A 21,658-nucleotide genomic window follows, 5' to 3' on the forward strand; every position below is an offset into this window, starting at 1 on the left:
CCTCACTGAAGCAATAAGGCGGAACAAAGAAACAAAGGGCATTGCTCACCTACTTATTATCTGTCTTTATGTATTGAGGAATACCTCTGATACATGCATCAACTCAAACTCAAGCCTATTATATAGGCAAGGTTGGCCTTTAACCCCCTGCCTCAGACTCCTGACTATGCCTGCAATTTTGAAAGAAGAAATTCAGCTTGTCACCATTTGCTTATGGTAGTTCATACATATAGAAAACTCCAAAGACTACCCCAAAACTACTAGAACTAATAAATGAATTTGACAAGGTTGCAGGATATAAAGTTAATATGTGGACATGAGTAGCATTTATATATACCAATAGAAAATTATTCAAAAATAAAATAAAGAAAGCACTCCCATTAAGGGTAACAATAAAAAATATAGTATTTTAGAATAAATTATCCAGCAGCAAATACCTTCTACAATGAGAACACTCAGATGGATGAAAACAATCAAAGAGAACATAAAAGCTAGACACGCCATGTGCATATATTAAAAGACCCCATCAAAAATAGTTTAACTTAAATTATTATTAAAATAACCATCCTATCTCCAGCAAATAAGAAACACACCCTAAAATTCATATGGAAACCTGAACAGTTAGAACAATATTGAGCAAAAAGAACAAAGTTGGAGACATACTACCTGATTTAGTGACGTAATATAAACCTGCATTGATAGAAGTGTCATGGCATTGACATAAAACCAAGTACATACAAGCTAATAGAACAAAATGGAGAGACTAGAAATAAGGCCACATGTGACAGTCAAGTGGGTTAGAAACACACACTGGGAAAACTGCAGCCTCCTCAGTAAGTCATGCTGCAAAGATTGAAACTGCACATGCCGAAAACTGAAGGTAGCCCTCTTCTGGTACAGAAAAATAAACTAAAAAATGGACAAAGTTTGCAAAACCTGAAACTCTCAGAAGAAAGTGTAGGAAAACGGTTTTGCAATGTTGGAATTATCTAGGAATTTTTAATATATAGGACCCCTGCATCATTGGAAACAAAAGCAAAAAATAAAACTCATAAAACTAGCAAGCTTTAGGAACAGCAAAGGAAACAATGAATGGAAATAAAAGGGAATATTTGTAAATTATACATCTCATGGAGGTGATGCTAAAAACATGTAAGGGACTCAGCAGCATAAAAGTATGATTAGAAATGAGGGATAGAATTAAATAGATGTTTCTATATAAAAAAAAGATGTATAAGCAATCCTCAAGTGTGTGGAAAAGAAATGCTCGACCACCACCAGGGAAACACAAAGCCATATGGAGGCACTCCGGTTAGAGGACATTTTATGAACAGTACTGCAGGTAATGGGCACTGAAGATGTGGGGAAGGGAACTCTACACATAGCAGGTGTTGAAGATGTGGAGAAAAAGAAGTGAAGGTGGAACAGGAATAGGATTCCTCAGAAATATCCTGTAGGGTCTTACTTCAGCTGTGTGGAAGGTGACACTGAGGGACAGATGTTCTGTAGTGAGAGATGATGACACCAGAGCAGAAGGCATCAGGACCAGTTCCCGCTGATAAGATACCACGCCATCACCAAACCTGTATGGACCCTTTGATCACCGTTTACATAATTAAATGTTTTAACAATGCCACGTGTCTTCTCTTGGTATCTTTGAAAACAGAGAGACTTCCAGTTCCTTCTGCTTTAAACTCAAGGAACTCACATACCTTGACAGCTTGCCTGGAAAGAGCAGTTAATTTTTTCATGGGACTTCTGGTGTATTTTACTGTGGCCACTGGAGCGAGTGCAAAAAATACCTTAATTTTTTTAGCCAGTTCTGGATTTGTTGAGAATGCTATGAAGGCTGTAAGAAAAGAAGACATTAGCTCACACAGGCTTCCAATTCTCTGTCACAAATCACTCTAAGAATAGTTCTGTTGAACACAATGCAAAGCAAAATTGGGAGTACGATTTATGCGGGGGAATTTCAAATTTCTCAAGGATAGACTGGGATCTTTCTGTGGCATGCCAGTGTGCTTCTATAGAGAGTGTTGAAGAGGAGGCTCAGGCACATTCTGTAGAGCATGCATCTCAAACTCCAGAGACCAGGCTAGCTTGACCTTGGTGCAATATCAACCAAGTTATCATCTTGGCTTCTAACTTATTCACTGTGAAAGTTACCTCCTTTGCATCAATCTTAGTTTCTTCAAGATATAAATGAGGATAACAGAATCTTCAGAGAATGACCAGTACATGTATATATGAGATTACATGGACATGTGCATATATGTATATAGTTTCATATACATTAAAATACTACATAGAATATATATATATAAATCCAATATATATAATATAATAAATAAGTGTGTGTGTGTGTGTGTATATATATATATATATATATATATATATATATATATATATATATAATCTTAAAGTGCTGCTTGGTATTTTTAATCTTTTGAAAAATTCTGAATTTAAGAATCTAAGAAACCTAGATATTGTGGTCTCAAATGTGCATTTTTCAACAAGGGAGAAGAGTGAGAGGCCCAGGGTGCTCTATTATTATCCTCTCTAGCTTAGCCCATTGCCTCCCTAGCAAACAAAACCACACTGATAGTAGCATATGATCAGCTTCACAATTCTATACTTTTGTTTTACTGTCTTTCTCTAGACTGTGAGAGACTTAAGTGGAAAATGGGCACCATGTTTGTCTTTGTTTCCTCAGAATATAACCTGGGGTCTCGTTGTTTGTGGAGAACATGAATTAAGTCCTGTCAACCTCCAAATTTGGTGTTTTGTATTAGTTTCTCTTCAGAAACTACCTAACTACCTAGAGGAAATAGTTTCTCAAAGTCCCAGAACCAGAGATTACAGAGAAAAACAAACACGAAATCAAATGAACAGCCTGACCCCTTCTACAAACACAAAAGAAAATCCCTTACATTGTCTGATTGCATCTGACCCAAACGCACCTATGGTGGTACCCTGGGAATGGCCCACATAGAAGAGTTGCTTCTGTCCACTTTTCTCCAGGATTAAATTTATTGTGGCTGGAAGATCATATTTAGCCATCTCATCCAAACTGCCAAAGAAAGGGAATTAGCAAAGATAAGTGGTTATTCAACCTGCAGTATTTGCAAATATTCCTTGTAGACTTGGGTACACATCTTTGGCTGGGCATGAGAGGAGAGTGAGGGCAGTGTGTCTGGACAACTTGTCAGGTTCTGTCTTCACATCTTCACTGCAGAGGCCCCACTGTCAGGACACTGTAGTGAAAAGCGTCTGATGCGAAAGCCTCAGAAATAGAAAATGTCTCCTGACTTCCAGAAAGAATGCAGGAATGAGGCCATGGAACCAGCGGCCTTAGTGATCTCTGTGGCGTTGTTCTTACCTCCCGAGGAAGTGTAAGCCTTGTCCCTGTGACTAACATGTCAGAATCCAGTAACAACTCTCTGCTACCTAGCCACATTTTGACAAGGACAGACAACCCCTGCCTCCCGCCCGCTGCAAGTCAGCTACATCAGGAAGGAAACAGGGCTTTAGAAGCAAGCATAGATACATTATCTAGAGCATTTCTTTTGAGTTGGAAGAAAGCCTGAATGGGGAGGAAATTCTAGTTCCCTTCCTGTAGATTCCATTGGGTGCATTTGGACAGAGAAGGGAAAACCGAGAAGAATTTATGCTTTTTAAGTGAGCAAACACTTTATTCACAAACAGGCTTCTCTTACCTGAAAGCCCAATATTGAGGTGACTTGGGAGACAATCTCAGGTGTTTTCTGGACCAGGTGTTTCCTCGGCTGTTCCCCAGCCACACGTCATAACCACTATCGGCCAGAAGGAAAGCCAAGCTGTTGTTGGGCAAGTTGCAAATCCAGTTACTGGCAGAAGCAACTAAGCCATGCTGCAGATACACGACTGCCTTCGGAGCTGAAAAACAGACAGAACAAGTTCCTTCTCTGACTCCCTCAGGCATCCGGCCAACCCTGCTTTCTGACTTCTTCACACGCACGCAAGGTTAAGAGATGAAATTCTGTGTCAGGAAAGCCTAGGGTCCAGTCTTTTAGTGACCTGGGACATGTGACTAAGTCTTACTTTCCTCATTTATAAGGGGAAGACTATGGATAACATATTATGTCACCTAGGTATTTGTTAGAGTCACATTTTTCTGGTTCAAAATCTATGTTGCTATGTATGCATGTGCTTCATTTTATGTATATATTAGGAAACAACAGCAAATGCCCTATCATGGGGGAGGTTTAAGCATTCAGTTAAAAATAAAATGTAAATGACTTTGCAGCAAATTAAATATTAGATCTACTGTTATTTTCATTCATATTATTTTATTCCTTAAGAAGCATCTTATGGGGAGCTGGAGAGTTGGCTCAGAGGTTTAGAGCACTGGTTGCTCTTGCAGAGGACCAGGGCTGGAGTCCCAGCATCTACACAGCAGATTACAAGCATGTGAAACACTAGGACCAGGGCATCTGTCACCTTCTTCTGGCCTCCACAAGCACCAGGCACACACGTGGTGCATGGACACAAATGCAGGCAAAATGTTCGTGTATAAAAAATAAAATAAAATAAATCTAATCAAAATGAGCATCTTATTAAAACTTTTAGGCTTTCCTGAAATAATTCAAATGATGAAGCTGCCAGGTGTTTCGCAAACAAATGACATATGACAACTTTCTTATCACTGAAAAGCAGTCAAGTGTTTCTGCCAAATGGGTCATTATTGCTTCCTGCACACAGCAGAGATCTGGAAAGGCCCTTCAATGACATGAGAAGACAGTACTAGTAGGATCAGACTTGCTTGAAAGAATGAAATCACACTAGTTTGCTGGGGAATGAGATTATATACTAGTTAACCTCAATTACCATGCATTATAATGGAAGAGATTATGTCTCATCCTGGATTTGAATATCATTAAAGCTAGGAAAGGTTTTCAGGTTGCACGGAATTGGAAGGCAAATGGATAGCTGTTGGTGACTTATTGCATTTGGGATGTCAGTGAAATGACTGTGGCAAGGATCACTGCTGGGTTTCTAAACTATAGAGCTAGTACTGGGAAGAGGACACATTCCTCTTATGTGTTTAGGTAGTTGGAGAGACAAGATATGGAGAAAGGGAAAGACCAGAAAAGATTACAACCTATGTAGAGAGAAAGCTATCCTGCTGCTTCCAGGGCACCTAGGTGTTTCTATTTCAGGCGTTTTGATCTCAAAGCAAAGTAAATCATACCTGTTTTCCTTGAACATCCTTTGCCATGAGGAATCCGGTAAGTCCCGAGGATATAACCATCCTCTGTTACAACATCGTACTTTTCATAAGGATAGCCCCAGTAAGAAATAATCTGACTCTGAAAGGGGCAGGGGAGGAAAATACATACCTATAATTCAGTTTGCTTTCTGTGTATACATTGCAATACAGTCCTTTAATTATCAGTCCACTGTTCACCAATCTATGTGTTAGGCAACAGCATATAGGAGGAAAAATTATAATGGCTTGGGAGATATTTCAGGAAGGGAATGAATGCAGAGGGGTAGCACAAGGGTGGATGACTCGACATTTAGCATCCTCAGGATGGTGTCTAAGAACTTAGTGTTACTAACCCCGGTAGTTCATTCTTAAGAAGTTTTGACAAGAAATATAAATAGCTGGTTTATGAGGGAAACCACAGGAGATTGGGAAGTATCTGGTGTCTAATGATAAGTGAGCTTCTACCAACTTGGCTCCAAAGGGATATGAATGGAAGTGGTTATAAGATCCAGGAAGGGAAAGGGAAGGACCACACCAAGGGAGATGGCTGACTAAGCTAACTCGTCAAGATGAGTAAGGGCAGTCGAAAACATGAACCCCTACAAAAAAGAACCAAACACTTGATGTCACCTTTCTCTTTCTTTCTACTCCCCTGCTCGAGATTTCCATCGACTAATTGCATTGAACAAAATTAAGTTTGGGGGACTTTTAGACCTAGTCTTTAAAGGCCAACCCTTTGGGTAGAATGAAAAATCTAAAGGAACACAAAATTAGTTAGAAGGACCAGCAGAAACTACCCTATCCACAGACATATGAGGAGGCAGAAACAAGTGTTATAGGATAGACACTTGCTCTACTTCACTAAGCCCTTTTAGAAGTCTTTGCAATAGAACTGTTCATATTTTAGATTGAGAAAACTGAAGATCAGGAAAATTAAGTGATTTTTTCAAGATAACATGCTAAGAAGAGAAAATGTTTGTTTAATGTGACACTAAGTTTAGCTGCAAAGTCTATGTCTTTATCAAAAGATTATACATTTGCTCTTGTGAGGCACATAGTACATCCTTAAGTTGTGCTATTTCTTTGGATTTAAAAGTACACAAACCAACCTTGGCTTATTGAACCCTAAAGAACACCAATGTAGCTCACAACATTATAAAATTGGTGTACAGAAAGCCCAAGGAAAAATTCCAGGGTATGTGACAGGGAATCACCAAAACAAATCCTAAACCTCCTCTTCAAGAATCCACCACTTAAAACAAAACAAAACAAAACAAAAACACTAGGATTGTTGCTGCAATGTGGGTCAGAGCAATTCTAGGATTAGCTAGTTTTGATAAACACCAAAACAGAAAGTCCGTATTTAGTCATTAAAGAAACTCTTGATAAGCAAATTATACCTGAAACAATGAGTAATTAGTAATTTCATATCTTAGTGTTGTTTTGGTTTGTTTTCTCAATGAATGACTTACAATATTCATATAGGCTTCGGGATTTGTGATGCTCCCTTGCTTATAGCTGTGTATGGATCCGGGAAGAAGCATACACCATGCTGCTGTTAAAAGCCACCGCATTTTGGAATCTGCCTGGGAAAGGAAATATTAATGCCTTCGTCATCAAGAGGAACCTTGTGAAAGGAAAGTTGGTGTGATTCTTTTATAGCACTGATGAGGAGGATAGCAGAAACAAACTTCTTAGGCTATGATTTAAAAAGCAATACACTGTGTTATTAAGGATTCATTTCATGAACATCCTTAAATGGTGACCTTAGGTTTAAAAAGGAGAAAGTAGGAATAAAGGGACGGAAGGAAGGAAAAAGCTATAAAAAAACCAATCACGGCTTCAGTAGGTAACTAGATAAAAGAAATGATGGATAATTACATGAAAAATGTATTGACTAATGTGTTGCTCACAGAACATTGATTATTTCTGGGAACTGTATAAATTGCTTTTGCTTTATCTTTTTTATGGACTCTTGTGACATGCATCTCTACCACTGAGTTATAATTCTGGCTCCATAAAATATATTTTCCCCAATTTTCCTGAATGTAGCAGTAAGCCTGAAGAAAATCAATATGTAGATAAGTGTGTCAACACTCTTTACATATTTAGAAACACTTCAATCTTGAACTAAGTAATTTTATTTACAAAAATCGAACTAAAAAAGATGAGGCATGCATTAAATATTCTTTATGCTGTATCTAATATAGAATAATTTTACAAAATACAAGATTAATAAAATCAATTATTCATGAATAAGAACCAAATTATTAAGCCAAAAAATATAAACTTTAAAAGTCAATTTAGAAGGGTTTGAAGACCTTACTATAAGTTCTGGAACTCTGAAACTTCTAGAAGAAAACATGTTAAGATAAAGGACTTGACAAAAAAATTTCCAAAAGAAAAAAGTTTCAATTGCCAGCAAGTATTGAGAAATGAGATTGCATGAAACTAAAATGCTTCTAAACAGCCAAGGGAATAGAGGAGAGGGACCGCCTATAGAATGGGACGTAATCTCTGCCATCTTAACACCCAATAAGGGATTAGCATCCTGAATACATAAAGAACTCAAAAACTAAACACCAACCCTCTCCCAAATAGTTCAATAAATGAACTAGTGAACCAATCATACAGTTCTCCAAAAGAAGCCTTTAAACATGAAAAAATACTCAATATCCTTAGCCATGAAGGAAACAAAAATCAGAACTACATATAGATTCCATAGCACCTGAGTCCCAGTGGCTGTCACTGAGCAAACAAGTGACAGTAGAGCTGGCGAGGATGCAGGAGGAAAGCAACACAGTGGGACAGTCTTTGGTGTAGCCTCTGGTTCTGTGGAGATTCCTTAAAACACTAACACTAGAATCACCCTACGGGGTCAGTGAGGTGGCTTAGTCCCAAGTTTGACAACCTGAGTTCCAACCCTAGGATCCCTTACAGGAGTATAGATGGAGGTTGCCTACAGGAACATGAGGTAAGATGTCAATCAATAACCACTTGTAGTAATGGAGGTGTGGAACCTCCTGATGTTGTGTATTGACTGCTGAGCAGCTTGTGACCCTCTCTTTCATCCCCTTACATTGCCTCTCACAAGTCCCTTGTCCATGCCTCTTGAACCCCTCATAACTATCAGTGCTGTTCTCAAGCCGAGCCTCCTGAGTTTTCCTTAACCCCATGTGTTCCTCCTTCTAAGACCTTCATGAATCCCATGAAATGGCTCCTGAACTTTGTCTTTCTTTTCCTTTCAGAAGGGAATGTTAGGGGCCCAGGCTTATCTCTTGTGGTAGCCAAATTTGCTCTGAATTGAAGAGAATAATGTCCATGCTGTGCTAGATAACAGTGTTCCCCAAAGTATGCACACACATATATATGTGTATATATATATATCATATACAACTTGATTAGATTGTCACATGCATATGCCATAAACCTGATTTACTTAATAATCATATCTTACAGTGTTAAAGCTAGAATAAGACCCACAATCAAGGTACTATTTAACATTGTTTAATCTACTTTTCTACACTTTTGTTTGTCCTTAACATTTTATTATTTGAATAAAACCACTTAATTATAATATAGCAAATTTTATAAATAATATAGAAGGAAAAAAATCTAGTTTGGTATTTCTTTATAGATTCATCATCTTTAAAAATGTCTGTATAGTGAAGAAAATGATAAAATAAAATATGGATTCCTAAATCAGAACTACATCTTTTACAGGTTGCTTATGGTAGAGACTCTGAATACTATGTGGACAATAATTGAATTTTATTGGAAAAAAAATGAGGAATGTGGCCTCTTGCAAAACTCCTCCACTGCCCATAGATACCCTTTCTCTAATAAGGGCTATTTATTTTCTCCTTTGTCTACTACAGTCAGGGGATGGAAAAGCTTCCAAAAGAATCAGGGCTTTTTGAATTTTTGTTTCCACACTGTTAAATATTTTATATATATGCTGGTGCGTTATGTAGACAGCTGTCATACCAATACACTTAGTATTGACAGATATACAGATGGCAGAATTGACTTCCTTCACTTCTTTAAAACAATCAGAAGCGAAGGAGACTCCTTCTGTGTTTTCCTGCCCCATGATAAGAACTGCTGGGCTTACTAGACAGATATTTAAACAGAGCTTACGAGGAAACTAAATAACATTATCAACTAATTCATATCCCCATTCTGCATAAGGGAACTCTCAGAGTGTTCAGAAATAGAGGTGAGACTGTGGCAGAAAGCATGCTGCGCCCGAAGCCTGCAGGAAGCTGCAGAATGTCTTAGTTTAAAAAGCACACAGAGACCGGTATCTACACATGGCTCTCTGATCAGTCTGCTTTCTCAGTGGCAAAGGAAGCTAATGATGAATTCTACATGTAAGGTTTCAGGTTCAAGTTCCAGTTCTTTTTCTGGGTAGTTGTGGCAGCTGACAAAGATTAGTCCCAGACTCTCAGCTTCAGAGAAAAGGAACCGCCATTAGACATGGCTCTGTGCTCGCAGTCATTCCCTGAGCTCATTTCAGGTGCATATCTAAGGTAGGATGTGTTGGTTTTTTTCTGTTGCTATCAGCTATACACAAGACTCTTCCTTGTCTGTCATATCAGGATCATGATTAGCACCTACAGGCAGATTTAGCTTAAGATAATACATCCTGATGCAATACAGGGATGACAACAATATCTACAAAATATGGAACAACAAGTTGTCACTATTCTTCTATAAGCCGGTGACTCGTTCAGATGTGTGTATCTTGGCACTTGACCTACTTCACGGGCTTCTTAAGCAAGTATCACCGTTCATCCCGTCTGGTTTCCTTTTCTGCTGCCATGGCAACAAACAACAGGATCAAAAGCAACTTAGGGGAACTGAAAAGACTTATTTGGCTTATACTTTCAGGTCACATTCCATCATTGAGGGGATTCAGGGCAGAAACCCCAGCAGGAGTTTGAATATGAAACCATAGAAGAATGTTTCCTGCTGGTTCATTCAGTCTCATGCTTAGCTAGTTTACTTATGCAGCACAGGACTACCTGCCTAGGGAATAGTGGCATCCAGAGTGTGCTAGGTTCTCTAACATCAATTAACAATAAAGGCAATCAATTCCCTACACACATCCTGTCTTAGTTTTTTGTGAGTTTGGCATAAACTAAAATCATCTGGGAGGAGGAATCTCAACTGATAAAATATGTCTTCATCAAATTTCCTGTATTTCCTGTAGGCAATTCCATAAGTTTTTTTTTTTGTTTTTTTTTTTTTTTTTTTTTTTTTGATTAATGACTTTTAGGGGAAGGCTCACATCACTGAGGATAGTGCTACGCTTGGCCAAGTGGTTCTGGAAGGTATACCCTCAAGCATAGGCAAGTCACTGGGAGTGAGCTTTGAGGTTTCAAAAAATTAGTGCAATTTCCCCACCTTCCCCTCTCTATCTCTCTTTCTTGTGGTTGTGTCTCAAGATATACACTCTTAACTGCTGCTCCAGCACCACGTCTGCCTGCTTGCTGCCATGGTCCCAGCAATGACAACCATGGATTCACGCTTTGAGTCTGTAAGTCCCAATCAACTTCTTCATAAAACAATATTGGCTAAAGAAGCTGTGGAAAACAAACCAGTAAGTTGTATTCCACCATGCCTCTTTTAGCTTGGGTCTCCACAAGTGCCTTGCCTTGAGTTCCTGTTCTGACTTCTCTCAATGATGGAGAATTACAACTTGGTAGTCATAAGATAAAATAACCCCTTTCTTCCCCAAGTTGTTTTTGTTTATGGTCTTTATCTCAGCAACAGAGAGCATGGACATAGGCTAGTCTGGTCTGGGAAATCCCCCAACTGAGACTTCCTTCATGGGACTCTACACTGTGACAAGGTGGCAGCTAACGTTACCAGGACAGACACTTTACCTGTGGTATAATGTTATCTTTTGTGCCTCTAGCATTCCTCATACTAAGTATTGCACAGCCCTTTCAACTGAGTTGTGAAAAGGAACTGAATTGCATATTTTGTCCCATCACCACTTCTCAACAGGATAAATAAGAGAATTAAGAATTTCTATAGTCTTATTACTTCTAACAACAATTTTCATTTCGACCATACAGAGAATCTTGCCTATTTAAGCTATAATTTTATACATAGATTGAGCCAAATCATGATAATTATTATTTTCTCAGAGCTTATAAATGTCAATGTAGCATTTGGAGATTACTCACCTTTCACTGAGTCTTACCTGTAAAATTATTCTCAAGATACAAACTCATGCTAGATTGAGTACAGTGCAACACAGTAAATGATGAAAACAGAGGAAGTTTGTTGTAAAAGGTTTGAGCATAAAAGTATCAATGACAAAACCAAAAGAGATAAGGTACAGAAATATGAAAACAAGCTTTGTATCATGGCCATTAAAACAAAGCTATTGGGAATGTGCACAAGCAAATTTAAGTCAGATAATGTATGACACCTTCATAACCTAAGAAAGTTGAGAAAATTGTTATGAACATAGCATGTATGCAAACAGAAGCCAAACAATTAGATTTCCCTAATCATTGATGACTTACATTCCCCTCTCCTGCCCTCTTGCCTGTCTACTTGTGCTTCCTTCCTTTTATTCTTTCTCATTCTTTCTCCCTTTTTTGAAACAAAGTCTCACTGCACAGTGACAGCTAGCCTGAAACTCACTATCTAGAGCATCCTGACCTCAAACTTCAGAAGATTTTACTGCCTCTGCCTGTTAAGGATTTTGATTAAAGGTGTGTGCCATTATTCCTGATTTATACTTCTTGATTGTTGAGTTAAAAAATATAGGGATGAGAAATCATTCCACATTGACATCTCGCATCTCTACGATGAGACAGTAATTGAAGAGGGAAAGCAAAGAAAGAAGAGAGAAGGAAAGACTGAAGAAAGGAAGGAAGGAAAGAAAGAAGGAAGGAAGAAATGAAAAAAGGGATGAAGGAATGAATGAAAGAAGAATAAAATAGGAGGGAATGAGGGAGGAAGAAAGAAGGAAAAAATTAAGCAGGAAGAAAGGGAGAAATGAAGGAAGGAAAGAAGCAAGGAAGGAAGGAAGGAAGGAAGAAAGGAAGAAAGGAGGTACTAGGAAGGAAGGATTGGTTGCTGTGTTAAAACAACAGAAGTCTAGGCTGTCTGAATGCTGTTTTCTTTTCAGTCATTGGCTTAGTTACCTATGTCTTAGTGATTTCCAAATTTAACTCTTGTTTAATAATGTTCCCCTTAGACACAAGAGACACTTGAATCATTCATTTCTTTGTATCTCCCAGGAGACATTAGCAGAAAGCACATGACCATAATGTGTTAAGTTAATTTTCAGCAGATTAAACTCCACTATCATTTTCCTAGCTGCATATAATAGTTTAAATAAACTAGCCAAGAATTTACTATAATTTGACAGGTACCACAGTGACTAATCTAGAGAGAGCAATAGTCATAAAAGATCATAAAATATAAATTGTTAAATTAAAGTTAAAAGCAAAGACCAATGACCTTCTTTAAATAAGCAACACAGTTTAAACACAAGGGGAAATGGGTTGAAAGTAAAAAGCAAAAATTTCACCACATATACAGTAACCTTAAGGAGTTGGTGTACTTATATCACACAAGGCAGCTGTCAAGAGAGAGTGTTTTAGAGAGATGTCACAAAGTTATTCTACAAGGAAGACAAAGTCAGTTCACCAACAGGCCAGAGAAACCCTACATATAGGCATCTAATAATAGATATTCAGAAGACAAGAAGTCTGACTCAGTTCAAGGCATCTGCTTCTTAGGGTCTCACCTTCTTCCTACCCTGAATCAAAGCACAGAAACCAAAGACCTTCTTGCCTAAGGCAGATAATAGTAATGAGAAGTCCTCTTTGAGACAGGGGAGAAAGGCAAGAAAGACTACTCTGTCCATCTCCCTCCTTTGTTGGTGACTATCTCAGACAAGTCCTCTTGTACACCTGAATTGAAGGAATGCTGTGGAGAGGCCAAGAGGAATGTTGCAAAGGTTTTGCTGGGATTCCCCTCCTCAGTCTGTTTCCATTACATCATGCCCTGTATCCAAACACCCTTCTGCACAGATGTCCACTTACCATCAAATTTGGACACATCAAATAGAGAAATTTCCTTTGGTTCTGAGAACTTCGTACTTCTATTGTAAAAATGTTTAATCCTTATTTGTACATTCCACTATGCATGCGTGAATGTCAGAGGATAGCCTGTGGCAACTGTTTTTTCTTCACACTATGTGGGGTTCAGGAACTGAGCTGACATGGCCTGACTTGGCCTAAAGACCCTCTACCTTTTGAATCAACTCGCTGACCTTTGCAGTGTTAATTTCTGTCCCACAAAAACGTTTTTTAATAAGTCCATATGCTTTTCTTTCAATCTGTCCTTTATTGGAGCCATGTTTCCAGTCTCTAAAGTTTCTTGGGTCCAATTTAGAGAGGCTGGGACACATGACTGCTTTGGAGTCTTGGATGAGGTCCTGAGGCAAATGGCAAAGGCTAGCAGGAAAAATGGAGTTTCACTTGTTTTAGTTTTTTCAAGCCAAAGTCTTGTCTTTGCCTGTAGTGTGTCTTCAATAAATGCAACTAACTTTCCTTCCTTTTCAAATTCACACGTGGAGGAGAAAATTATTGTGTGCTAATTTTTGACTTGAGATCACCTTGATGATATCTTTGGTTTGCAAACCCAAGTATTTTGGTGTTCTGATTCATTCATTCCCAGAGACAGTCATTATTTTCATTTTTTTTGGATTTCTGATATTTGTCCCCAAAAGGAGACCATGTAGTAAGAATACAGATATAGGGCTTTATATGCTTGCCTAAGTCTCTCTATTACACTGTTGTGTGAGAGAGAAAAATTACTCCAAACTACAAAAAATTTGAGAATCTCTCAGATACAAAATAATCCTCAAAATTGATCTTGGGAAAAGACAATATTTCTGAATAATAATAATAATAATAATTTTTCAATGGCAATTACTCTGCAAATCAATTTCCACTTCTTTAAAAAAAAGTAGAAAAGAGATCTACTTGATTAGTGACCAGGCAGATCATGGAAATGAATCTTCCTGTCTTCCTTCCCTCTTTTTTATGTTTCTAGATAGTCCAGGCTTGCCTCAAACTCACCACCATACCCAGCATACCTTCACTCAATTCCTCAGTAATGACACAAATTCAGAAAGAGTTCCAGCAAGTGAATGGCACTGTTTGAGCCTAGCTTTGCACCACTTACATACATTCTGAAAACGGAAAAAACTGATGAAGAATTTTGTTTCATTGAGAAAGGTGACAGGTTTGAATTTATTTAATTTGATTCTATTAAATAAAAAGATTTTCTCAGAAGATGATATGGGGTATCAAATTATCATCTACTGTCTCATAGAATATAAAGTGCAGCCATTTAACTTTGAACTGCTAAGATACACAATGTACCATGATATATATCTTTAGTAGATATTTGAAATTATGATAAGAAGTTTTATGTCATCCTAAAAACTAGACAAACACCTATGGTTTTGAAAAGTTTACTTCAGCTCAAAAAATATAGAAACAGTTCCTAAGAAGCTGTTGCAAATATTAAATGTCATTATTTTAAATGTCAAAGACAAATTAATAAAATGGTAAGATTGTCAAAAAGACTGATGTAATCACTTTACAATGATGATAAAATTACATTTGGTTATGGGATATAATGGTCTTCCTCTTACACCAACTTAATTATTGGTTGCATATTTTTAATTACTTTGTTAGTTTGAGTTACTTTAAAAATAAAACGTGGTTTAAAATAATTAGATGTCAATGTAAAAACGTAAATTCACTTAAATGACCTCTGAAGCGCTCCCCCTCCCCTCTCTCTCTCTCTCTCTTTCTCTTTCTCTCTCTCTCTCTCTCTCTCTCTCTCTCTCTCTCTCTCTCTCTCTCTCTCAATCTTGCTCTGTGTGTGTGTGTGTATGTGTATGTGTGTGTTGTTCTGGCCCTGACTCAGATTGAGGGAGAAGCACTCTAGTATCTGAGCTATGTCCTCAGCCCAAACCTCCATTTCTTATTATAAGTTAGAGTCTACAAGGTTTAGCACTTCCACCTTGCAATATTCACTTCAATACTTCTTTATAGTATCTGTTTATTTATTTTATGCAGTAGTACAAATGTTTGGGTTTTCCAGACGATGTTTGCCTGTTCCTTAAAATATTTGAGGGATATCAGTCTATTTTCTAGTTCATTTTTACCTCCAAAGCTTTGCATGTGGATCTGCAATTGCAAGGCTCAGAGGCATATGACACGGTTCAATGTCACATACAGTATCACAAACTGTTTTCCCACTCCTCATCCAGTAAAACTCTTGCAAAGAGACAGAAAAGATAGCGAAAGAAACTTCTTCAACAAATGACAGGAGAATAGTCAGAATTTTCATAAACGATGGGAGAGTTGACTTTTGCCTATTAGTGGGCCCCACAATACCCTGTAGTTTATTCTGGTTGTATTTATGCTCAAGACCATAGGAATAAGCAGTAAGCAACTTATCAAAAAAACAAATTTTTATTAAGTTTTTAAAAAACAATTATTCCAATACCATTTCCTACATGTCCAACCCTGAAGAAAGAGCCATTAAAATACCTACCTTTTACTGTTTAGAGAGACTTTATATGTCTCCTCTAACTGGGATTCTAAGAGAAAGCAGTAGATGATGTTGTTTCAAAGGAAAGATCTTCCAAAAAATTCCTAGAAAATAGTAATAAAAATCCTCCTCTGAAATGGTTCTATTATTTACTCTCTCTGTCTCTGTTTCTTTCCCTGTCTCTCTGTCTCTCTCCATCTGACTTTTCCTTTTATAAATTGATGGTTTCTACTAGTACACACAGCAGTGGGTTACATTATCAATTTTTTTCATAGCAATCTTCTGTCTCTTGTTTAACCCAATAGACTCAAACATAGCATTCCTCACCCACACTTAAACTTATGCCCCTCCAAGACTTCCCATTTTTCATTGACATACCATGGCCCGGACCCTTCAAACAGATGAACACTTATTACCAGATCTCAACTCTTCTGGAGTCAGTCTTCCATCCTTGAGAGAGTTTCAGGTTGATTCCAGTTCCTTCCTGAGTTCCCTATCAGTGAAATGTGTTCTGCTCTGAACAATCCAGAAGGTGTTGCAATCGGAAATTTCCCAAGTGGGGGCAGATTAATTATGGTTTCGTGTGTGACGGATGCTGCTGGGACAGTCTTGCTGGGTGAGTTCTTAGTCAGTGATGAAGAAGAGAGCGCTGGGAGAAGAGAAATGCCTGCTCCTGCCGAGGCAGACCTCGAGTGCTGGGCCCCTGGAAGAGGTGGGCAGAGTGCAGGTGGCTTCTCGGCAAAATGTGACGGCGTAAATGAATGCAGACAGATTATAAAAATATATACAGCTTTAATAAGGAAATAGACTTACAGGACCACAGGTTCCCGCGGAGAACAGGAAAAGCAGAGAAAAGGGCTGCTGGGATCATGCCCAGCAGATTTATCCGTAAACATTAGCCCGAGGCGAACACGCCCCCAATGGGTGGGGCTATATACCTACAGCAAAATGTGCATTATCCACTCAGACATTATGTTTTCACCCAAGAAAGGCTGCCATGCATCTAGCCACACAAGCTACTCCATCACTTTCCAGGTCCTCCCGTAGCTCTGTTTGCAATACTTCCAATACGTTAACATTTTTAGCAGTGTCAAGAAATGCAGATAGCACGCTGTCCATTTTTTTTTCTCTTCTGGAGAGATAGTGTATGATCCAAGATCTCCAGTTTGCTCAAAGGAAGAAAGAGGATTTTGTTCTAGTCTCCAGTAAGTCTCTTTCTTGTCAGTATGTCATTCCTGTGTCTGTACTAGGTGGAGGCTAGGTGGATTGTGTAGATTCCTATTTTCAGCAGAGGCCTTGTATTATGATTACAAATATACAGGTCTGGATTGGTTGTATTAATACAGCTAGACTTCTTAAGTTATTAAAAAACAACAATTCTACATGCTTGAAAATCATGTAAATTTTTAAGCACGGTTAAGACATGTCTACACATACTCAGAACATTTCAGAAACTTGTAAACAATGCATACCTGGGGGACTGGAGAGGAGATTCAGGAGTTCAGCATGGGCAGTGCTCTTGCAGAGGATCAGGGTTTGGTCACCTCATACCAGGAAGCTTCCAACCACATGTTCCTCTGGCTCCAGGAGATTGACATCGTCTTCTGATCTCCATAAGCACCTATATTCAACTCCACTTATATATACACAATTGAAATGAAATAATTATTCAGAAATACAACTTGAGTTTTAGTCCGACATCTAGGATAGCCTCTGGGTTGTAATAATTAATAGTTACATTGGATCCTTCTTGATTATAACTTTTCATTGAAATTGCTTTTGATTTAGTTGCATAATGGATTTAATTGCTCAATAAGATTTATTTTTAGGTTTAGTTGGCTTACAAAGGTCTTCTAGTTCTGCATTCTTGGTGTACGGTTCTGCTCACACAGTGATATGTCCTTCTAGCATCATGTTTTGAAACTCTTCAAAAGAAATATCTGGAAAGAGTTCCTTATGTTGATAACTCTGCATTCCCCTACCTGAAGTGACAGCGTTTGTAAATAGCTAACATTTAATTCATCCTAGGAAACACAGACATTCTTAGGAAAAGAAGTAAAATAGTAAGGAAAGTATTCTACAGGTGACCTTGGCCTCTGTTACACTTAAGCAATGCGGTCAGCAGCACCTCTATACCAGCGGAGCTATTCTTCTGTATAAGGGCTCTTTGCTGTCTCATTGATTTTCCTCCTAGTTTAATTTTAACTTTTGTTCCTGATTTCAAATTCCACTCAATATCCTGAAATATGAACACCTCCCTGTAATGTATGCAGCACATACTGCAGGGAGCCATGTGGTTTAGTTTTGGGTCATCAGATGAGTGCTTGTTTAACGGGTCTCCACTAGGCTAAGCCCACAGAGATAATGTCTCACTCAGCAAGTACCAGCAGACATAGCACAGAATACTGCTGGGACCTTGTGGCCTGCATACTCTCGTCTCTCCCATAACGTTGATGATTCTCTTGGCAGTTTCAGTGTCACTTTGTCAGTCACACATGGGGCAGATGTGATCATTCCAGGAAACCCTGTTTGTTTGTTTGTTTGTTTGTTTTCTAAAATATTTTCCCCTAGAATTCTTTGGGAACTGAGGCTTCTTATCTGGAAATAGAATCTGTCTCTCCAGACCCTGGAAACTGTTCTGATTCAGTCCTTGCAGGATTGGAGGTAATCAAAGGTAAGGGGAAGTGGGAGAAGTGCAACCTAACTCTTTGCAGGCAGCTTATGCTATTTCTGTAAATATGCTTTACTAAGTTTTGAACTATATTATTCTCGAGAATGTGTACCTATGTTTATCACCTTTTAGCTCTGTGTAGATAGGATGTGCCTGGCTCAATATTTAGCCAAACTAGCAAAATGCTGGAGATTGTTTTTGGTTTAGAATTGATTTTGGTGTAAAGTTTGGAAAAAAATCTATTTGACTCCTTTTCTTTTTTCTTTTCTTTTCGTTCTTCTTTTTTTGTTCTGGAGGCTAATGCTGGAGGGTGGGGAAAATGTTTGTTTTTATAAATCGAGATGGCTTGAGCTATTCCAATAGGCCACTTGTGTGAAACTCATCTGGTAGCTGGATATGTTTTTGGAATGATGCTCCTTCCTTGTCTCTGGACCTGGACCCAGGCTATAGTGGGAGTGTGGCAATACACATTTTTCATGTCATTTGACAAAAGTCATCACATGGCCAGCTTTCCTTCCTCCACAACAAGCTTGCAGACAGGACTGGCCCTGCTGTTTCTGTAGCTCACTGAAAAATCCAGGGAATCTCCTTGCTGAAGATTATTAAAATCTTCCTAATGGAAACAGGACAGTTTCCTAAAGTGTAAAGGTTTTCTGAATATAGCACCATGGCTAACTTCGTGTCTTATTTGTCCATAGCATTAGCCCCACTTCTGAGAACACAGAATTTCAGCTTGCCCACATGGCTTGTAACTTAGTCATTTCTCCTAGCACTCTACACACTGACCCTTCATTGTTTTGGCCTTTGGTCATTTCATTACCCACATTTCCTCACCATGAGTAACACCACTAAGGAATTCTGTGAGAATTTCTCCACGATATACATCTGGAAACAAGATGGTTTCACCATAGATCATGTAGTTACTAAATCCAACTATCTTCTGCCATATAGTGCTAGAATACAAGCGTGTTTCCATCAACATGCCAAGAGAACCCATTTCCCCATGTACTCAGTTCACTATCGTGATGTGCAAATAGCTGTCACCATTTTGCCTTTTTTCTACTCCTTGCATCCATGATTGAATTCATCGAACATAAAGTCATCTCTGTCTACATGTTTCCTTTTTATATTAAATGTAACTTGGGGATCCATATTTATTTTGCTTCTCTTCCCTTCCACAGCATTCTGGAGGGGTAGATGTTTTCATCAAAGTTTCTATGGTCAATCAGACATTTGTGTAGAGAAAGGGAAAGAGTGGAAAAATCTCTACTTTGCTCATGTTGCTGATGCAACATGGTCATTGTATTTATTTAACTGCTTGTGCCCTGGGTGTTGGGATACACTAAAGGATACATATTACTGTGGCTCAGATCTAGGTTGCCAGGTTGCACACGTGCACACAATGTGCCTATAGTTACGAATCAGAAATTAGATGCTATTTTCTAAAGGTCAAATGGTTTATATTTAATGACCTGTCTTGGCTTGGTTAATCGGCTTGTCATGCCCTTCCATGCAGTACATATCTCTGAGTTTACTGATAGAGAGCTCTGTGTTGAATACCTCTTGAAAATGCATGTGCACAGATGTATCTGCTGTCTTAAAGATGTTGTACTGAGGATTATGGTTAAGAAGGAAATAAGGTTCGTAGAAAAAGAAAGCATTAAAACTCATTTCCTAAGCTAATAAATGTAGCAATTCATCTAGGCATAGAGATTTTTTTTACAAGAGAGCATTACATATATGATGTTTTATTTATTCTAAGATGTTTATGCTTATAAAATATGTCATTGTTTATTGTATGACTAGGAAAGAAAAATATCAATTATATTTGTGAGATTTCATCAATTCTATCATTACATAAAAGCTTTGGAGTACAGAACATAAATGCAGTTTTAACATGCAATTTTAAGTCAGTGATACAGTATGTTACAATGGCAGCACCATAAATCTTTATAAAATGTGCCTTATGATTTAAAACTATATGTTTACTAAACACTCCCATGGTTTAGTTTCTACAAAGTAAAGTCTCATAGGATCTTATTCCTTTAGTTTTCTAAAGCCTTTAAGACCACAAGAGGGTCCTGGCTACCCGTTATCTTTTTCATCCATATCCTACATGATAGATATTAGGTACTCCATCACGTGGCTTAGTAGCTAAAATTTCAGAGTCATTATAGCTCTGATGGAGACCTGGCCAATGGAGGGTAAATAATGGAATATTTAACTCCTCCTGGAAAAATTAATCCAGAGGCCACTAGGTGCCTGAATTGTTCTATTATACAGGCTTTTGATTTTCAGTGATAGATTTTACAGTCTAGTAGTTATTTGTAGGCATATTCCATATATTTAGATGCATGTACAGAAATAGAAAATTCTGTTTATAATCTAGTCTGAATAAATCTTTGAAACCAATATTATTTATGTCTGTTATTATCCATTAAACAACATATAGTGGGAGAAAATCTGCCTCATAGAAAATGAAAAGCAGAAATTTTCTTACATTTGACATATCTTCTGCACAAATAGTCCATGGTGCATATCTTTATAGAAAACACAATATCAATATTTTTAAAGAAAAAACAAAAAAATCAGAAAAATTAATATACATATTTGATATAGACAATTATGTAATTAGAGAAAAGCCAATGTACAGGAAGTGTAATTATTTGTTATTACAGAATTTTGAAACAAAATTCAATGAATATTTTAAGACATGGTGGCAGCAGTGACTAAAGTGTATACTATAGAACAATAATCCTATGATAAGGTGACTTAAAAGAGGGTTTCTGAAACTTCTTAGTTTGCACCTCATTTTGCAAAGAAATTTTTACTTCACCCACATATATAAGTAAATAAAAAGGTATACAAATAAAATACCCATTTCAAATCATAGGTTTATTATAACATATTTGATATATAGAATCATACCATTTTCAATGATAAAACAAGTCTACACATTGATTATAAGAATGTGCTTATTTATTTTGTATAAATAGCTAAATCTTAGCTGTATACTTGATTCTTCATAACAGAGAGCATCTTCAACATTTTTAAGAATTGATCAGTATTTTTATTTTATAATTGTCAGTGATGACAACACTTTCATATAAATATATGATACAAAATGGAATAAT

The 21,658-nt window shown here is 37.7% G+C and overlaps 1 protein-coding gene across 1 annotated transcript in view; it reads right to left on the reverse strand.

The window, feature by feature from the left end:
* Lipk (lipase family member K) overlaps nucleotides 1-16,310 on the reverse strand; it is a 31,352-nt gene extending 15,042 nt beyond the window's left edge. Inside the window, exons 1-6 of the mRNA XM_057778930.1 lie at nucleotides 16,232-16,310; nucleotides 6,721-6,834; nucleotides 5,231-5,348; nucleotides 3,717-3,915; nucleotides 2,961-3,070; nucleotides 1,713-1,849 (exon numbers count right to left, since the gene is read on the reverse strand). Of these exons, the coding sequence (XP_057634913.1) occupies nucleotides 1,713-1,849; nucleotides 2,961-3,070; nucleotides 3,717-3,915; nucleotides 5,231-5,348; nucleotides 6,721-6,834; nucleotides 16,232-16,234 (681 nt within the window). The 5' untranslated portion in view covers nucleotides 16,235-16,310. The remainder of the gene's footprint in view (nucleotides 1-1,712; nucleotides 1,850-2,960; nucleotides 3,071-3,716; nucleotides 3,916-5,230; nucleotides 5,349-6,720; nucleotides 6,835-16,231) is intronic.
* Nucleotides 16,311-21,658: the final 5,348 nt, after the last annotated feature.

Source organism: Chionomys nivalis, chromosome 8 (genome assembly GCF_950005125.1).
Source record: "Chionomys nivalis chromosome 8, mChiNiv1.1, whole genome shotgun sequence".
NCBI classification, from domain to species: Eukaryota; Metazoa; Chordata; class Mammalia; order Rodentia; family Cricetidae; genus Chionomys; species Chionomys nivalis.